The sequence below is a fragment of the Cervus elaphus genome, chromosome 5 (assembly GCF_910594005.1).
Source record: "Cervus elaphus chromosome 5, mCerEla1.1, whole genome shotgun sequence".
NCBI classification, from domain to species: domain Eukaryota; kingdom Metazoa; phylum Chordata; class Mammalia; order Artiodactyla; family Cervidae; genus Cervus; species Cervus elaphus.
This window is the reverse complement of record NC_057819.1, coordinates 101,451,401-101,469,336: the sequence shown is the minus strand read 5'-3', so window position 1 is coordinate 101,469,336 and position 17,936 is coordinate 101,451,401. Positions and strand designations below refer to the sequence as shown.

Genomic DNA, 17,936 nt, shown 5'->3' with positions numbered 1-17,936 from the left:
ATACTCAATGGCCCCTGCCCTCCCCAGTGTGCATGTTCTTTTATAGGATTTGTCACCCCTGTGCGTCTGTGTAGGTAAATCCTGTGTCAGTGTCACAACATTGAGATAGAGTCTGATACTAGAGAAAAGGAAATCCGAAAGAAAAGTCCCCAAAGAGACACTCAGTTCTTTTTTAAAAAAAAAAAAAAACACAAAAAAACTTATGCCTGAAGATTCCAAGGAAGAAATGAATGTTCTGGAGTCATGTGAGAGAAGCTGACATCAGCAAATAGCACATGCGGCATCTGGGGAAAGGAATCAGTGATGAACGAGATACCAGGCAGGACAAGAGGTGACTGGTCCCCAAGGCTCAGGTCAAATCTGACTTTGCTGCATTCTCTGAGTTTCCAAGGCCCTCTGCTTCCTTTTATTTTTTTATTTTTGGCCACACCACGTGGCATGTGGGATCTAGTTCCCTGTCTAGGGACTGAACCCATGCCACCTGCATTGGAAACACAGGTTCTTAACCACAGGAACCCCAGGGAAGTTCCCCTTTTATATTTTTTAAGTGTTGATTTTATTCAAGTACAACATACCTACAAAAAATTACCCAAACCCAAAGTGTACAGCTTAGGGATTTTCAGACAATGAACACGGCCCCTCAGATCAAGGTATCTCATCTCCATCTGTCTATCTTTGCTATAAAACAAATTCAGGTTGGATTTTAATTCCTCCATATATTGCAATAATCTGTTTGCAGGTCTATTCCCCTCTTATGAACTGTCAATTATTTCCCTATAGCACAAACTGTCCTCTGTACCTCCCAGCATTGAAAACAATCATTGGCAAATAGAACTCTCCAACACACACATACATATATATATGTATATACACACATATATACACATATAAACACATACACATGTATGTTTATACAAGTATATGCACACAGATTGCCTGACTGAGCCCTGGCATCTCTCACCTCTCAAGCCTGTCCAGGGTCCTGAGGAATGAGCCCTGATATGCATTAAGGAAAGGCAACCAGGAAACCAATGCAGACTAGGAAAAAAATTGCCAGAGAGAAGGGAGAAACCGAAGCCCACAGGCACAGCAATGGACCAGACCCATTCTGGGAGTGGGACACAGTCACCTCCTACATTCTTTCTTTCTTTCTTTCATTATTTTTGGCTGTTCTGGGTTTTCACTGCGGTTTGCCGGCTTTCTCTAGTTGCAGTGCACGGGCTTCTCACTGTGGTGGTTTCTCTTGTGATAGAGCATGGGCTCTAGGCACACAGGCATTAGTAACGGTAGCGCTCGGGCTCAGTAGCTGCAGCACAGGGGCTCATTAGCTGTAGCTCACGGGCCCTAGAACATGCAGGCTTAATCACTAAAGAGAACAGAGCGATCTTCTCAGAGTCTGTTACTAAGCTGCAACATCTTAGTCTCCCAACAGTCCTGCAAGATGAGACTATTGTGCCCACTTTACAGATGAGGAGACTGAGGCTACAAGAGCCGGAAGCACTCGAAAGAGGAACAGCCCCAAACTGCCCTTTCCCACAGTTCATGTCGCACCTTCAAGTGGTTCATCCGTTCTGTTTAACAGATTTTCTGTGCTTTTTCACCTCCAACCAGAAAGTTCTCTTGCTGCCACCAGAGTCTGAGCTACCTGGAAGCTACCTGATAGGAGAGTTAGGAAGTGAGGGTGGGGACGTTTGTGCTGAAATCCCAGGTCCTGATCCCTAAGGTGCATCCCTGAACTGCAGAGGAACCTCTACTAGAGAGGCACCCAGGAGAGCTTTATTTATTTATTTTTTTTCCAGGAGAGCTTTAAAAGGTTTGGCAGGGACTCTGAAATCAGACCCAGCCAGCATGTGTTCCTGAATATCAGCAGAGACACTATATTTACCCTGAAAGCCCTTTAGTGCACTGACAGCTATAAATAGCCATTAGGGCCCAAGCAAGTGGCCTTAACGCATGGCTTTCCTTCCAAAAATGCAGACACATTTTAATTAAATTCGTAATTAACCTCTGGGAGGGCAGGTCCCCGGATTCCATCTGCTTCTGAAGACACTGTGAGTAATTCCCTCTTCATGACCATTTGGGGATTAGCACCAGGCCAGGAGCTCTGGAAGCAGCACTCAGGGGGTTTGCACAGAGCCTGGCTCCTGGAGAGGGCTCCGGGCTCAGGGCGTGAGTGTGCCCTGCAGCCTCGGGCCTCCTCTGCCCCGGGTTCCAAGTCCCTGTGTCAAGCGAGTTCCTTTCCCCCATTTTCCCCAGAACAAGATGGGGGTCACCGCGGTGCTCATGCTGCCCCTGCTGCTCTTAGGAATCAGCGGTCTCCTCTTCATCTACCAGGAGGTGTCCCGGCTGTGGTCCAAGTCAGTCGTGCAGAACAAGGTGGTGGTCATCACCGATGCCATCTCAGGACTGGGCAAGGGTAAGCGCGCTTCGGGCATCCCCGACGGCTCAGTGGTAAAGAATCTGCCTGCCAACGCAGGAGACTCGGGTTCGATCCCTGGGTCGGGAAGATCCCCTGCAGAAGGGAATGGCAACCCACTCCAGTATCCTTGCCTGGGAAATCCCATGGACAGAGGAACCTGATGGGCTACAGAGTCGGACACGACTGAGCATGCATGCACAAATGAGTTTCACAGCCTCTTGTGCCCACTTCTTCCCTAAAGGATGAGAGGCCATAGGGTGGGGTGTGGGTGAGCCCTCTGGGCAGGAGGGCGTGGGTCAAGGCTGAGTTCTCTCCCAGCATCTGTCATTAATCAGCCAGTGTCTTCTTTCTTGGAGGCTAAAGCTTGCCTGCCTGAGAAATGAGGGGATTGGAATACTTAGGGTTGCAAATGCACAGCTTACAGGCCAAAACCAGTCTGCAGAAGTGATTTGCTTTGCCTGCAGGGAGTTTCTAGAAATTTTGACGCTCAAAGCCAAAGTCAGCTGGGGCAGTGAACTGGTGATGAGGCCAGACCTGTGAGCTGGGTTCAATTCTTGGTTCCACCAATTACTAACTGGTGATGCATTGCTCCGCCTTGGATTTCTCATCTGAAAGCAAGGATGCTAATACTCTGTGCCTCATAATGTGGTTGTGATGACTAAATGAATCAAGAAATGGAAAGCCCTTAGGACAGTGCCTGGCGCTGTCGTGGGCACGTCTCAAATGTTAGCAGTGGCGATAAGAATGAATAAATCATACAGAGCATGCAAACGCCAGCGTGCCACACGCCCCATTATCCCTGCTGTCTTACAATTGGCCTGATTTAACCACACCACTTCCCTGTCTTGAAGGCATTTAGAAGTAACTTGAGAAGCTGGGAGTGGGGGTGTGACCTTCAGTAAATTATGTTGGCTTTAACATGCTGCTGACCACAGCGATTCTGGGTTCAAAGTGCTCCGTTTCTCAGGTTCCAGGCAAAAAAAAAAAAATAGTGAGGGGCACTGAGCGGATGAGGTAAGTGACACATAGCCCACAGCACACACCCGGTCCCACAGAACCTGACCGAACCCAGTGGGTAACACTGGAGAGCAGCAAGGGGGCCAGAGCCAAGCTTTCTCCTAGAGAAACCAGGCAGACAGAGATGTCAGGACTTCTAACCTTTGCCCCAAACCCACACAATTCAGCCAAGTCAGGAATAAAGTCATCTTGTACCCACTGTGTCTGCAGCAAGAATGATCTTCAAAATACTTAACCACAGCACTTAAACTGTTTCAGAGAACACAAACCTTGCCTGTGTTTCATCACCTCTAAGACACACCATTTTCTTCCTTTAACCATTCCTGAAATTGAGCTGGTGGTGGTGGTTTAGTCGCTAAATGGTGTCCGACTCTTGTGACCCCGTGGACTGTAGCCTGCCAGGCTCTTCTGTCCATGGGATTCTCCCAGCAAGAATATTGGAGTGGGTTGCCAGAAATTGAGCTAACTGTCTCTTAATCAACGGTTTCTTACGATGGCCCTGGGCCATCTTTGTGCATTTTAATATCGCTGAAATAAAATAGTCTCTTTCAGACTAATGGCCTCTGGTCTGTGAAACACGACCTCCAGGGCTGCCCACACCCAGCGCAGCTGCCGCCGCCACTGAGAATTACAGCCCAAACTCGGGGAGACTAGCCATTCTCCCTCCAAATGGTTTCCTTTAGTGAATTCTCTTATTATAAAAACCACATATATTTAAAATGATCTTTCAGGAAAAAAGAACTGAGGGACTTCCCTGGTGGTCCAGTGGCTAAAACCCTGTAGGTTCTGTTTCTAGGGAACCCAACATAACAAACCACTGCGTGGGATGACTGTGAGAATAAAATAAGCTAATACGTGTAAACCTCTTTCAATAGCCACTCAAGCAAGTAAACTGTCAAAGTCTGTTAGCTTTTATTGTTTCATTTGTTGGCTGTGCTGGGTCTTCCTTGCTGCGCTGGGCTTTCTCTAGCTGCAGCAAACAGGGGCTACTTTTTCAGTGCGTGGGCTTCTCGTTGCAGGGCATGGGCTATTTTGTGGTGCATGGGCTTCTCGTTGCAGGGCTTCTCTTGTTGCAGAGCACAGGCTCTAGGGCATGCGGGCTTCAGTAGCTGTAGCACGTGGGCTCAGTAATTGTGGCACATGGGCTTTAGTTGCTCCACTGACTGTGGGACATTCCTGGACCAGGGATCAAACTTGCGTCCCCTGCAATGGCAGGTGGAATCTTCTCCATTGCTCCACCAGGAAAGTCCAGCTTTTATTGTTCTTAAATATCAACGTTACTGCCACATAAAAATACTTGTATCTACCAATCACTGCCCAGTTGAGAACTTTGAGCAAGCAAGAAATTCACCTAGAAAAAAATTAACTAGACAGAAGACAGCTTTACTTTTTTTTTTTTTTTTTTTAATAAAAAGAGCCCTAGCTGGGGCATCAGCCCACAACGGAAATGTAGAGGAAACTAGTGACATTTGATCTGGGAAAAAAAAAAAAAAAAAGGCAACTGTCTCCGATATCCTCAGACTGAGATATACTGAACACTGTGCTTCTGGGGGTCTTATTGGACAGAGTCATCCTTCTGGCCAGTTTAAGAAAGAATATATCAGGATTTCCCTGGTGGTTCAGTGGTTAAGACTCCACTCTCCCAATGCAGGGGGCACAGGTTCAATCCCTGGTGAGGAAACTAAGATCCCGTAGGCCACACAGCATGATCAAAAAGAAAGAAAGAGTGTCCCAGAAATCAGAACTGCCTAATGAAAGAGGGGCTATTTCATGCCCCCGTGAGGTGTCCTTCACAGAAGGCGGCCATGCTGAAGCTGGAAGCAAGAAGAAATTCCAGAAAATTGCATGCAATGTCCTCTAAAGGAACTCATAGTTCTAAGACTTCTGAATTCTTTGAATCCTTGAATTTGTAACCACCGCCCCTCCGCCCCAAGCAGTTTCATCCACACAGTGCGTCCTGTCCTCCTTCCTTCTTCCCCACAGAGTGTGCTCGGGTGTTCCATACTGGCGGGGCCAGGCTGGTGTTGTGTGGAAAGAACTGGGAGAGGCTTCAGAGTCTATATGATGCCCTGATCAGTGTGGCTGATCCCAGCAAGGTAAGGCCTTCGGGCAGCCAGCCTGGGCAACCCCTGGGCACCCTTAAGTCTTCGTGCTTGTCACAGAGCAGCTCTGGGTGAAATTTGGTGATAGCTTTGGGGAAATGTAATCTTGATACAGCCGACTTGGGGGTTGATTCATTTTGACCCCTCACCACGCCAAAAATTTCTTCTCTAGCCTCTGAGCCCCACCCCATTCTATTTAAGTCAGACTCAGAGGACCCAGAAGATACGGTATGTCACAGATATCACTCTGTTTATAAATTCTCATGCTGACTTTTTAAATAATACTTCAAATAATATCTCCTTCAAAGAGGGACTTTCCTGGTGGTCCAGTGGTTAGGACTCAGTGCGGTCACTGCTGGGGCCATGTTCAATCTCTGGCCGGAAAACTAAGATTCCTCAAGCCACGATGTTTTTTATTTCCTTGAAAGAAATCAGGGAAATGATGTCCCCGTCCATGAAGTTATATAGCAGGCAAACACATTTCAATGAAGCTAGGGTTTTCAAGGCATTTCTGGATCATTGTTTAAGAAATTGCTTTCAGAGTTCTCTTTAGTATTTTTTTTTTTGCCTCTCTGCATGGCATGTGGAACTACCCAACCAAGGATCAAATCCATGCTGCCTGCATTGGAAACAGAGTCTTAACCACTGGACCACCAGGGAAGTGTCAAGAATTGTTTTTTTTTAAATAATCTTTGCCCTTAATGTTGAATTTGATTTTGGATAAAGCCAAAAATAATTCAGAACTAAGTCTGGTATTTGAGGAGATGGAGCAAAAGGATAACACCACAACCCCAAAGCATGTTTCTTGGGATTTTATCAGGTATTGGTCGTGAGGTAGTAAAAAAGAGGGTCTGAGGTCAACTGTGTGGGAAATACTGAGTTAGAGAAAGCTTCTCTGATGGATTTCTTTACTGCAGGACTTTTCAGAACCTTTGTTATGTAAATATTCATTGTGTTATCTCCAAGAAGAATGTATAGCAGTCTATATTTCCAAAATATATTGAACCAGAGAACATGCTTTTTTAAGGGCATATCTCAAGACTCATATTTGTGAAATACCGGGATTGTATCTGTCACGTGGCATCATCAATTTTTCCACCTGTACTCCTTCTAAATCATGAAAATCTTGATGACAGCATGTTTAGGGCTGAACACAATGCCTTGTACCTATACAGATGGTGTTTCAAAAAATTATATCGAGTATATGATTTTGGCCAAAAAACAAATGTGGCTACAAAGTACTGGGCAGATTCTCCTGTGGCTTAGAAGCCAGTCTGAAAGCCATTTCCAAAGAGGAGTTCAGAAATGTTATTTAAAAAATGACATCAGAGAATCTATGCACAGTCTCCATTTGGATTTCTCAGTTCTGGCCCCTTGACCAGAAGATCAAACTTTGCAGTGCATGTTTGCGTGTTGGGAATGTTATTGTTGCCTTGGTCCCCAAGGATGCATTTTCTCCATCAGTTTCCTTTCTCCCAGTTATCTCTGCTTCATTTCATCTGTTTGTAGTCATTCCACAAGCTCTGAGTTTCAAAAGGGGCGACTCTTAGATGGAAGGGCCACAAGGTCTGTGGGGATGTTCCCACATGTGCCTTGACTTTCTCATTGGTCCAGCAGACATTCACCCCGAAGCTGGTCCTCTTGGATCTCTCAGACATCAGCTGTGTCCAGGATGTGGCCAAAGAGGTCCTGGATTGCTATGGCTGCGTGGACATCCTCATCAACAACGCCAGCGTGAAGGTGAAGGGACCTGCCCATAAGATTTCTCTGGAGCTCGACAAAAAGATCATGGATGCCAATTACTTTGGACCCATCATACTGACCAAAGGTCTCGTGAGTTTGACCATCCCGTGGAATTCTGGGTCACTGGGCTGCTCAAGAGGTCTCTGATATGTCTCCAGATAGTCATCTACTTCTGGATGGAGCCTCTAGTCCTCTTCAGAAAAATCCCTGCCTGTTTGGTGAAAGCTTTTGGCTTTCGACTATAAAAGTTGATGAAAGAAAAGGGATTGTAAAAGTCTCCTAATGGTATATTCCTACCTGCCTCTCTGTGTAGTCCCCTTCCCAAACCCTGCCCTTGACTCCTCTTTTCTTACTCACATCCTTGGCTCCCCTCCCATCCCATTCCACATCTCTGGACCATTGTCTTCATCCCCTGCAAACCTTCTACTATATCCACCTTGTGGTTGATCTGCTCCTAATAATGACAGTTGGTCCAGTGTTGAAATTCTGTCCTCAGTCATGAAGAGTTTACCCCAAACTACAGAAGACCCAGAATACTGTCAATCTCTTTTCAGAAATAGGAAAGTGTTAGTCGCTCAGTCGTGGCCGACTCATTGTGACCTCATGGACTGTAGCCCACCAGGCTCCTCTGTCCCTGGGATTTTTTAGGCAAGAGTACTGGAGTGGGTAGCCATTTCCTTCTCCAGGGGATTTCCCTACCCAGGGATCGAACCTGCATCTCCTGCATTCCAGGCAGATTCTTTACCGTCTGAGCCACTAGGGTAAAATGATGGTCCCTTTGTGGAGATTCTAACAACCAAGTTCAAATGTAGGTCTGAAGCTAGGGTGAGGGGTGTGGAGTAGCTAGAGATGACATGGAATAGAACCCAAGAGTTAAAGCCCTCCACCCACCCAAAATAGAGTTTATCAAAGCAGAATCACAAAAGGAAGAACATAAGGATGTATAAGAATATAAATTTAGGGAGCAGGGTGCACTGGCAGGGCTGAAAGAGCAGGATCTTTGAGCTTCCTTCTGTACAGCCAGAATCTCTACAAAAATGGGATTCTGAGAACTGTGACAGATGAAGGCAAAGCAGCATTGGGAGCAGAAAGATGACTCCCAGAGCTTCCAGAGATGAGAGTGCCCCAGAGACCACAGTTTCCTCCAGCCCAGTCACTATGGACACACCCAGCAGGCCAGCCAAGGTGTGTCCTCCCCTCAACCTCTGAGAGCTCCAGTTCCCTGGCAACAAAGTGAGGCATGCTAAGTTGAATCTTGATTTTTTGCCATCTCCTTATTGCACCTATGCTATCATTGCTCCATAGCTTTTTCTAAATTTCCTCATTTGTCAATTAATTCTACTTAAGAGGAACTTTTTTTTTAACCATAAATTAAAAACTCCTTTCCTCTCCATAAGTGGAAGAAAACCTGAAATCAAAACAAAGTCTTAAGTTTTCCCAAGACACAGAGCTGAGGTCTTTCCTCTTTTTTTTTTTTTTTAAAGATTAGCACATGCAAGAGAGGTTTTAAAGACCCGCCTGAACCAACCTTCCTCCTGGAGGAATAGTGAAATTGGAAAGGGAGCTATCTTTCTCACTACTGAAATCAGTGTAACTTCAAGGATATGGATGGGTCATTGAAAATCACCCAGGGTTGGGGACTTCCCTGAAGGTCCAGTGGTTAAGACTTCACCTTCCAATGCAAGAGGTGTGGGTTGGATTCCTGGTAGGGGAGCTAAGGTCTCACATGCCTAGTGGCCAAAAAACCAAAACATAAAACAGAAGCAATACTGTAACAAATTCAATAAAGATTTAAAAAATGGTTCCCATTAAAAAAAAAAAAAAAGCTTTAAAAAATATAATAAAATCACCCAGGGTTAGGGCTAGTGGTTAGCACTTCAAACTTCAACTGCAGGGGGCCTGGGAATTAAGATCCTGCATGACACAAAAATAATAATAAAATAAAATAACCCAGCAATTCACTGGTTGAGCCCAGCCCACTCATAGGCAACAATGGATAAATGGTGGCTGGGATCCATTCCACCTGTGTCCCACTGTAATCCAGTTAGCAGGGAGGCAGAGGAGCCTGTGTGATGAGGGGTCTGGGGAAGGGGTCTGCCGGCTGCTGCCTGACTCCATCTCGGGTTTGTAACCATGAGTCTTCGTTCTATGCTTTCCAGCCCTGCTCCCCAACATGATCTCCCGGAGGACTGGACAAATCGTGTTAGTGAACAACATCCAGGGGAAGCTTGGAATCCCCTTCCGTACAGCCTGTAAGTTGCTAGGACAAGTTTCACCTTAAGTTATATGTCTTATAAGACAAGAGATGTGGTGTCTAGAACAAAGCATATCGTTACTGGGGGAAGTGGGTCCAGAGACGAAAGCATCCTTTGGCTTTTCTTTCATCCCTTCAGCTCCTATTTTTGAGCACCTACAGCACGCAGGTGACTGAGAGAGATAAAGATAAGTCCTTCCCTCTGACCCCAGAAGCTCCTCTTGTTCTATGCTCACAGCAGTTATATCTGTTATTTATACACCTCACCATATCCTCATTCTACGAGCCAGTCATCTGAGCTCCGGCACCTGCATTCTTAACCCTGATGGCCTCAGGACCCTGAGAAAACAGTCTTACGTGGGGAATCAGGCTTCCCAGGAAGGAAATGGGAATTCACACCCGTGTCAGGCATTTTACATACATTTTCTCACTTGGCAGGAATGATACTATCCTTAATTGATTAATTAATTACCTCTATTTTATTATTTATTTTTACCTGACATGGTTTAATATTAATCTTTTTAAAAAAATTGTTTAATATTGGAGTATGATTGATTTCTGGGCTTCCCAGGTGGCACTACTGGTAAAGAACCAGTAAACTGCCAATGCAGGAGACGTAAGAGGCATGGGTTTGATCCAGGGTTGGGAAGATCCCATGGATGAGGGCATAGCAACCCACTCCAGTATTCTTGCCTGGAGAATCCCATGGACAGAGGAGCCTGGTGGGCTACAGTCCATAGGGATGTGAAGAGTCAGACACGACTAAAGTGACTTAGCACACAGGGATGACTTACAACAGTATGCTAGTTTCACTTGTACAACAAAGTGACTCACTTATACATATACAGACATTCATTCTTTTTCAGATTCTCCTCCTGTAATGGTTATTACAGAATATTGAGTAAAGTTCCCTGTGCCATACAATAGGTCCTTACTCATTATCTCTTTTATATATAGTAGTGTGTCTATGTCAATCCCAAACTCCTAACTTATCCCTTCCCTCCCTCCTTTCCCCTTTGGTAATCATAAACGTTTTCGAAGTCTGTGAGCCTGTTTCTGTTTTGTAAATAAGTTGATTTGTATCATTTTTTTTAGATTCCACATATAAGTGGGATCATATGATATTTGAGAACACCAGCACCTGACCTGCCTCTTGAGAAATCTGTATGCAGGTCAGGAAGCAACAGTTAGAAATGGACATGGAACAACAGACTGGTTCCAAATAAAAAAAGGAGTATGTCAAGGCTATATAGTGTCACCCTGCTTATTTAACTTATATGCAGAGTACATCATGAGAAACGCTGGGCTGGAGGAAGCACAAGCTGGAATCAAGATTGCCGGGAGAAATATCAATAACCTCAGATATGCAGATGACACCACCCTTCTGGCAGAAAGTGAAGAAGAACTAATGAGCCTCTTGATGAAAGTGAAAGAGGAGAGTGAAAAAATTGGCTTAAAGCTCAACATTCAGAAAACTAAGATCATGGCACCTGGTCCCATCACTTCATGGCAAATAGATGGGGAAACAGTGGAAACAGTGGCTGACTTTATTTTGGGGGGCTCCAAAATCACTGCAGATGGTGATGGCAGCCATGAAATTAAAAGACACTTACTCCTTGGAAAGAAAGTTATGACCAACCTAGACAGCATATTAAAAAGCAGAAACATTACTTTGCCAACAAAGGTCTGTCTAGTCAAGGCTATGGTTTTTCCAGTAGTCATGTATGGATGTGAGAGTTGGACTAGAAAGAAAGCTGAGTGCTGAAGAATTGATGCTTTTGAACTGTGGTGTTGGAGAAGACTCTTGAGAGTCCCTTGGACTGCAAGGAGATCCAACCAGTCCATCCTAAAGGAGATTAGTCCTGAATATTCATTGGAAGGACTGATGCTGAAGCTGAAACTCCAATATTTTGGCCACCTGATGTGAAGAACCAACTCATATGAACAGACCCTGATGCTGGAAAAGATTGAAGGGGGAAGGAGAGGGGGAAGACAGAGGATGAGATGGTTGGATGGCACCGCCAACTCAATGGACATGAGTTTGAGTAAACTCTGGGTGTCGGTGATAGGAAGGCCTGGCGTTCTGCAGTCCATGGGGTCACAAAGAGTCGGACAGACCGAGCGACTGAACTGAACTGAATTGTCTGAACTGAACTGATTTGTCTCTGACTTATTTCACTTAGTATGATAATCTCTAGATCCATCTGTGTTGCTGCCAATGGCATGATTTTATTCTTTTCATGGCTGAGTAAGATTCCAGTGTGGGGCATCCCAGGTGGCTCAGCGGTCAAGAATCTGCCTGCCAAATGCAGGAGACGTGAGTTCGATTCTTGGAAAGGTGCCCTAGAGAAGGAAATGGCAACCGGCTCAAGTATTCTTGCCTGGTAAACCCCATTGATAGAAGGACCTGGCAGGCTACAGTCCACAGGGTCGCAAAGAGCTGGACAGGATGAGTTACTGAGTATGCACACACAATATTCCAGTGTATATATGTACCACATTCTCTTTATCCATTCATCTGTTGGTTGGAATTTTGGTTGCTTCCATACCTTGCCTACTCTAAACTGTGCTGCAAGTGGACATTTTAAAGACAAGAAAACTGAATCTCTGAAGGTAAAAAACTGGTCACTTGCCCAAAGTCACCCAGTGGAATAGTAGCTAAACTGAACTGGGTCCCGTCTCTGCATCTGTCCACTGCTTCACAAGGGCTCTCTGTCCGCATCTATGAAGCGAAGGGCAAGGCTGGGGATTTTGCAGCCTCACCCAGCAGAGCCTGTAGAGATATGTGTCGCCAGCCCCCTCCTGGGAGGCACAGCGGGACCCGCGCCCACCCTCGGGCTGGTTTCTCTTGCAGACGCCGCCTCAAAGCACGCGGCACTCGGCTTCTTCGACTGCCTGCGGGCGGAAGTGGAGGAATACGACGTGGTCGTCAGCACCGTGAGTCCCACCTTCATCCGCTCCTACCACGTTGATCCAGGCCAAGGAAACTGGGAGGCCTCCATCTGGAAATGTGAGCCTTCAGAGCGCAGCTGGAGGGAATGGGGCTGGGGAGGGCTTGTGGAGGAGTGGGGTATGCCCAGGGTGGCGGGGGTGGGGTTGGGGTACCGTGGGGGTGGGGTGTTCCTGAAGCCTGAGACTGAGGAGATGGGTGTTTGCACCCAGCTGACAGCGGGGAGGGGCCCCAAAACTTCAGTCCCAAGGCGCCAGGTAGAGGGAACCCTAAGCCACAGCCAGCAGACCAAGGCCGGTCTGGGCTCCACCACTCACAGGCTGTGTGACCTTGGTCCCAGACTTCCCGTCTCTGGGCCTCAGTTTCCCATGTGGAACAGCCAGGATTTGGTTTTGGAGAACCTTCTGCTCCCCTTGCCTAGGTGGCAGCACAGAGAGAAGCTCAGAGTCTGGCCCCGAGAGCCTCTGTCTCATATTAAGTATTGGAACAGTAGCTACTCCCTTCATCTGTTTCCCCTTTGTAAAATGAGAGATGACAGTGAATACCGACCTGGTAGAGTCCTAGAAAGCAAAGTTCCAGCCCAGAGTTTGGAACAGCAACCAGCACATCCTGAGTGCTCTGTAAGTGCACCTGTGATCTCTATTCTAGAATGCTCTACACGGAGCGGCTACCTCACAAGGCTCAGTGGTAAAGAAGCCACCTGCCAATGCAGGAGACGTGGGTTCAGTTTCTGGGTGGGGAAGATCCCCTGGAGAAGGCAATGGCAACCCACTCCTGGGAAATCCCATGGCTATAGGAGCCTGTCAAGCCACTCATGAGGTCGCAAAAGAGTCGGATGCCACTTAGTGACTGAACAACAACGAAGACGTGGGCAACCGGTTTCAGGAGGCACTGGACGAGGACAGCCTGGCAACAATCATGAACAGCAGCCCCATCATACATCTGACACCTTCTTACCTTCTAAGCTCTTTCTCATCCCTTCCACCACTCATAACCACCCTGGGTTGTTAAAGGGCCGGAAACTGCACCCACTTTACAGATGCGGAAGCTAAGGCACGACGGGTAAAGTGCCTGCTCATGGCGCATGGCCAGCGGCCAGCACGTGCAGGGGTGGCCCTGAGGCTGGGACTCCAGCACCGCACACCCCTCCCCACCTTGGAGGGGGGTGGGCTCTGACCACCTCCCCCCTCCCAAGGCTATGAGCCCCGCCCCTTCCTGGGGGGCTTTTCAGTCTTTTTCAGGAAGCTGACCTACGGGGCGCACCCTGTGGACGTGGCGGAGGAGGTGATGCGCACTGTGAGACGCAAGAAGCAAGAGGTCTTCCTGGCCAACCCCATCCCCAAGGCCGCCGTGTACATCCGCACCTTGTTCCCCGAGCTGTTTTTCGCCGTGGTGGCCTATGGGGTGAAGGAGAGACTCAGCGTCCCCGAGGAGGGTTAACTGCCGGGCTTCAAACGGGTCTCCTCGAGGGGAATAAAGGTTTTGCTGGTAGGTGGTGGGTCCTTGCATCTTCTCAACACAGGGGTGGGGGTGGAGAGGAAACAGTTCCCCCAGCTGCATTCCACGTGGGAGATAGTCACCATCACAGTAAGGGTGGCCCGAGACCAGTCCAGTCGCTCCAGGCCTCTGGGTGCCTCCCAATTGACATTCCCGGGACAGATTTCCCGAGAAGCGTCTCGACTCTATAAGGTGACAATCCAGCAGAAAAACAGGACCCGTAATGGGCTCAACACGTACACATACATACACACACACACACACACGCCATCAGCCTGCCCAGGCACTCAGAAAATCACCTCCATTTTACATAAGGGTGACCTATCCAGTCAGCCCCTAACCGTAGAAGCTGGACTTGCCAGCTCCTTAGGGAAGCGCTGCTAAATAGAACTTTCTGGAATGGTGGAAATATTGTACCATCTGCTGTGTCCATTGTGGCAACCACCAGCCACGTGTGGCTGTTAGGTACTTAAAATGTGGCCTGTGCAACTGAGAAACAAAGTTTTTAATTTTATTTAATTTGCATTAATTTAAATGTAAATAGCTGCGTGGGGCTAGCGGCTCCCAGGTTGGCAATAGAGCAGAGCTGTAATCCTTGGTCTTGGCAGCAGAATCAGCCCTTTTCCCTGGATTTCATTTGTCCCAAGAGGAGCCCAGGCACAGATGTTTAAATTTTTTTTCCAGTGGATTCTAAATTGCAACAGATCTTGAGAACTTCTGCCTTGGGGCATCCAGCTCATTCCAGCCTTTTCTTACATTCTCAAAGCAAAATTCATTTAAAACTGCCATCGTTATTATTGATGGGTGTTTCTCTTAGTTTAGTTTTTCTTAAACACAACAGTTAATGATTCTTCAGATCTTGGGAAGTGTAGGATATATTTTTTGCACTAATTTTGTAACTACTGCTTCAAACTTTTTCTAATATTTATAGTTGAAAGAGGGCCCAAATTTCCTTCGTGAACCCAAGCCATTTACAAAATTAACACACGTGGTACACATCCACAAGTACATCTGCCTCAATTTATAAGGAAAATGTCAGGGACTTACTTCCCTGGTGGTCCACCTTCCAAGGCAGGCAACGCAGGTTTGATCCCTGGTTGGGGAACTAAGATCCCATATGCTGCAGGGCAACTAAACCAGAGAGTTGCAAACGAAGACCTAGCGCAGCCAAAAAAAAAAAAAAGGCACAGTGTCCAGACCATAGGATCACCAAGGAACCCAGGCAGCCCCAGGATAAGGTTGCAGGCCAGGATGTGTCTCCAGAATTTAGGACTCTTTAAGTCAGGGCAGGCCTAGAATCAGCAAGATGACCTTCTGTGTTATTATTGTTGCTGGGTGTCAGGGTGCTAGAAGCTGCCTAGGCCAGAACGATGGAGGGTCAGTAGGGGCTGGGAGGCAGGGGAGGGACAGCACCATTGAGAAAATGACTGATGTGATTGGTGACCAGAGACAGAGAAGGCAGCTTCAGGACACGAAGGCCTGGAGCCAGCCCTGCAGGCAGCCTTGGTGTTGCCCCAGGACTGGGCTCCAGGTCAAGCTTGGCCACCACCCAGCCCCGGACCTGGGGTCCTGACCTGCTCTCTTTAGGGTTCTGCCTCCTCTCAGGGTGGAGTACAGCTAAGGGGCCCCTCCTTTGGTGGTGGGGGGTGGGGTGGATGGGTGGGGAGGGGCTGCATCTGGGAAGTGTCCACGCTGGCCCTGATCAACATTCTGGGCTAGCAAAGACTCTAGGACTCCAAGGTAAGGGAAGACCTCAGTCCCTGGGGTTCCTCAAAGGAAGCCACGTTGAATGACAGCTCAGGAAGAAAATCCGTGTCAGTGGGTCTGCTCCACTGTCCCTGCAGCCAAAGCGGTCAGAGACCTATGGGTGGACGCATCCTCAGCCGGACTGCCTGGCCGGCACCCCAAGCTCCCTGAAGTTGAATTTCCTGTCCAGGGACTTTGGTCTCCCTCTAACTGTATGCCTCCACCCCATTACCTTCCAGATGTCCCTGTGTCCACGCAGGCCCTGCTGCCTTCTCAGGATGGGATATCTCACCAGTCTAGCTAATGAAAACTCACAACCCTTAGGCTGAAACAAGGGAGAAAAAATGTTTTTTAAGTTGTTAAGGGGAAAGCTTCATGCAAGAAGAGGAATGGCCACCAGGTGTCACTGTGGCTCCAAACCTATTTTATAGCTGCTTTGTTCTGTTCAGTTCAGTTGCTCATTCGTGTCTTGACTCTTTGCGACCCCATGGACTGCAGCACGCCATCACTATCACCTGTCCATCACCAACTCCTGGAGTTTACTCAAACTCATGTCTGTTGAGTCGGTGATGCCATCCAGCCATCTCATCCTCTGTCGTCCCCTTCTCCTCCCCCCTTCAGTCTTTTCCAGCATCAGGGTCTTTTCAAATGAGTCTGTTCTTCACATCGGGTGGCCAAAGTATTGGAGTTTCAGCTTCAGCATCAGTCCTTCCAATGAATATTCAGGACTAATCTGCTTTAGTATGGACTGGTTAGATCTCCTTGCAGTCCAAGGGACTCTTAAGAGTCTTCTCCAACACCACAGTTCAAAAGCATCAATTCTTCAGCACTCAGCTTTCTTTCTAGTCCAACTCTCACATCCATACATGACTATTGGAAAAACCATAGCCTTGACTAGACAGACCTTTGTTGGCAAAGTAATGTCTCTGCTTTTTAATATGCTGTCTAGGTTAGTCATAACTTTTCTTCCAAGGAGTAAGCGTCTTTTAATTTCATGGCTGCAGTGATTTTGGAGCCCCAAAAAATAAAGTTTGTTACTGTTTCCCCATCTATTTGCCATGAAGTGATGGGACCAGGTGCCATGATCTTAGTTTTCTGAATGTTGAGCTTTAAGCCAATTTTTTCACTCTCCTCTTTCACTTTCATCAAGAGGCTCTTTAGTTCCTCTTCACTTTCTGCCATAAGGGTGGTGTCATCTGCATATCTGAGATTATTGATATTTCTCCCAGCAATCTTGATTCCCGTTTGTGCTTCCTCCAGCCCAGCGTTTCTCATGATGTACTCTGCATATAAGTTAAATAAGCAGGGTGACACTATACAGCCTTGACGTATTCTTTTCCCTATTTGGAACCAGTCTATTGTTCCATGTCCAGTTCTAACTGTTGCTTCCTGACCTGCATACAGATTTCTCAAGAGGCAGGTCTGGTATTCCCATCTCTTTCAGAATTTTCCAAGGTTTGTGGTGATCTACACAGTCAAAGGCTTTGGCATAGTCAATAAAGCAGAAATAGATGTTTTTCTGGAATTCACTTGCTTTTTCGATGATCCAACGGATGTTGGCAATTTGATCTCTGGTTCCTCTGCTTTTTCTAAATCCAGCATGAACATATGGAAGCTCACAGTTCACATACTGTTGAAGTCTGGCTTAGAGAATTTTGAACATTTCTTTACTAGCATGTGAGATGAGTGCAATTGTGCGGTAGTTTGAGCATTCTTTGCATTGCCTTTCTTTGGGATTGGAATGAAAACTGACCTTTTCCCGTCTTGTGGCCACTGCTGAGTTTTCCAAATTTGCTGGCATATTGAGTGCAGCACTTTCACAGCATCATCTTTTAGGATTTGAAATAGCTCAACTGGAATTCCATCACCTCCACTAGCTTTGTTTGTAGTGATGCTTCCTAATGCCCACTTGACTTCACATTCCCAGATGTCAGGCTCTAGGTCAGTGATCACACCATTGTGATTATCTGGATCATGAAGATCTTTTTTGTATAGTTCTTCTGTGTATTCTTGCCACCTCTTCTTAATATCTTCTCCTTCTGTTAGGTCCATACTATTTCTGTCCTTTATTGAGCCCATCTTTGCATGAAATGTTCCCTTGGTATCTCTAATTTTCTTGAAGAGATCTCTAGTCTTTCCCATTCTATTGTTTTCCTCTGTTTCTTGGCACTGATCACTGAGGAAGTCTTTCTTATCTTTCCTTGCTAT

The 17,936-nt window shown here is 46.8% G+C and overlaps 1 protein-coding gene across 2 annotated transcripts; it reads left to right on the top strand.

Moving 5' to 3' along the window:
* Window positions 1-1,899: 1,899 nt before the first annotated feature.
* On the top strand, window positions 1,900-13,976 carry DHRS7C (dehydrogenase/reductase 7C). 2 transcript variants are annotated; one of them, XM_043903834.1, is made up of 7 exons: window positions 1,900-2,051; window positions 2,257-2,416; window positions 5,420-5,532; window positions 7,156-7,366; window positions 9,441-9,533; window positions 12,390-12,545; window positions 13,717-13,976. In XM_043903834.1, exons 2-7 carry the CDS (start codon window positions 2,263-2,265, stop codon window positions 13,923-13,925), a joined length of 936 nt encoding a protein of 311 aa, XP_043759769.1. In that variant the 5' UTR covers window positions 1,900-2,051; window positions 2,257-2,262; the 3' UTR covers window positions 13,926-13,976. The 2 variants fall into 2 exon arrangements, with proteins under 2 accessions (XP_043759769.1, XP_043759768.1); XM_043903833.1 differs by having other exon boundaries at window positions 7,153-7,366.
* The last annotated feature ends 3,960 nt before the right edge of the window (window positions 13,977-17,936 follow it).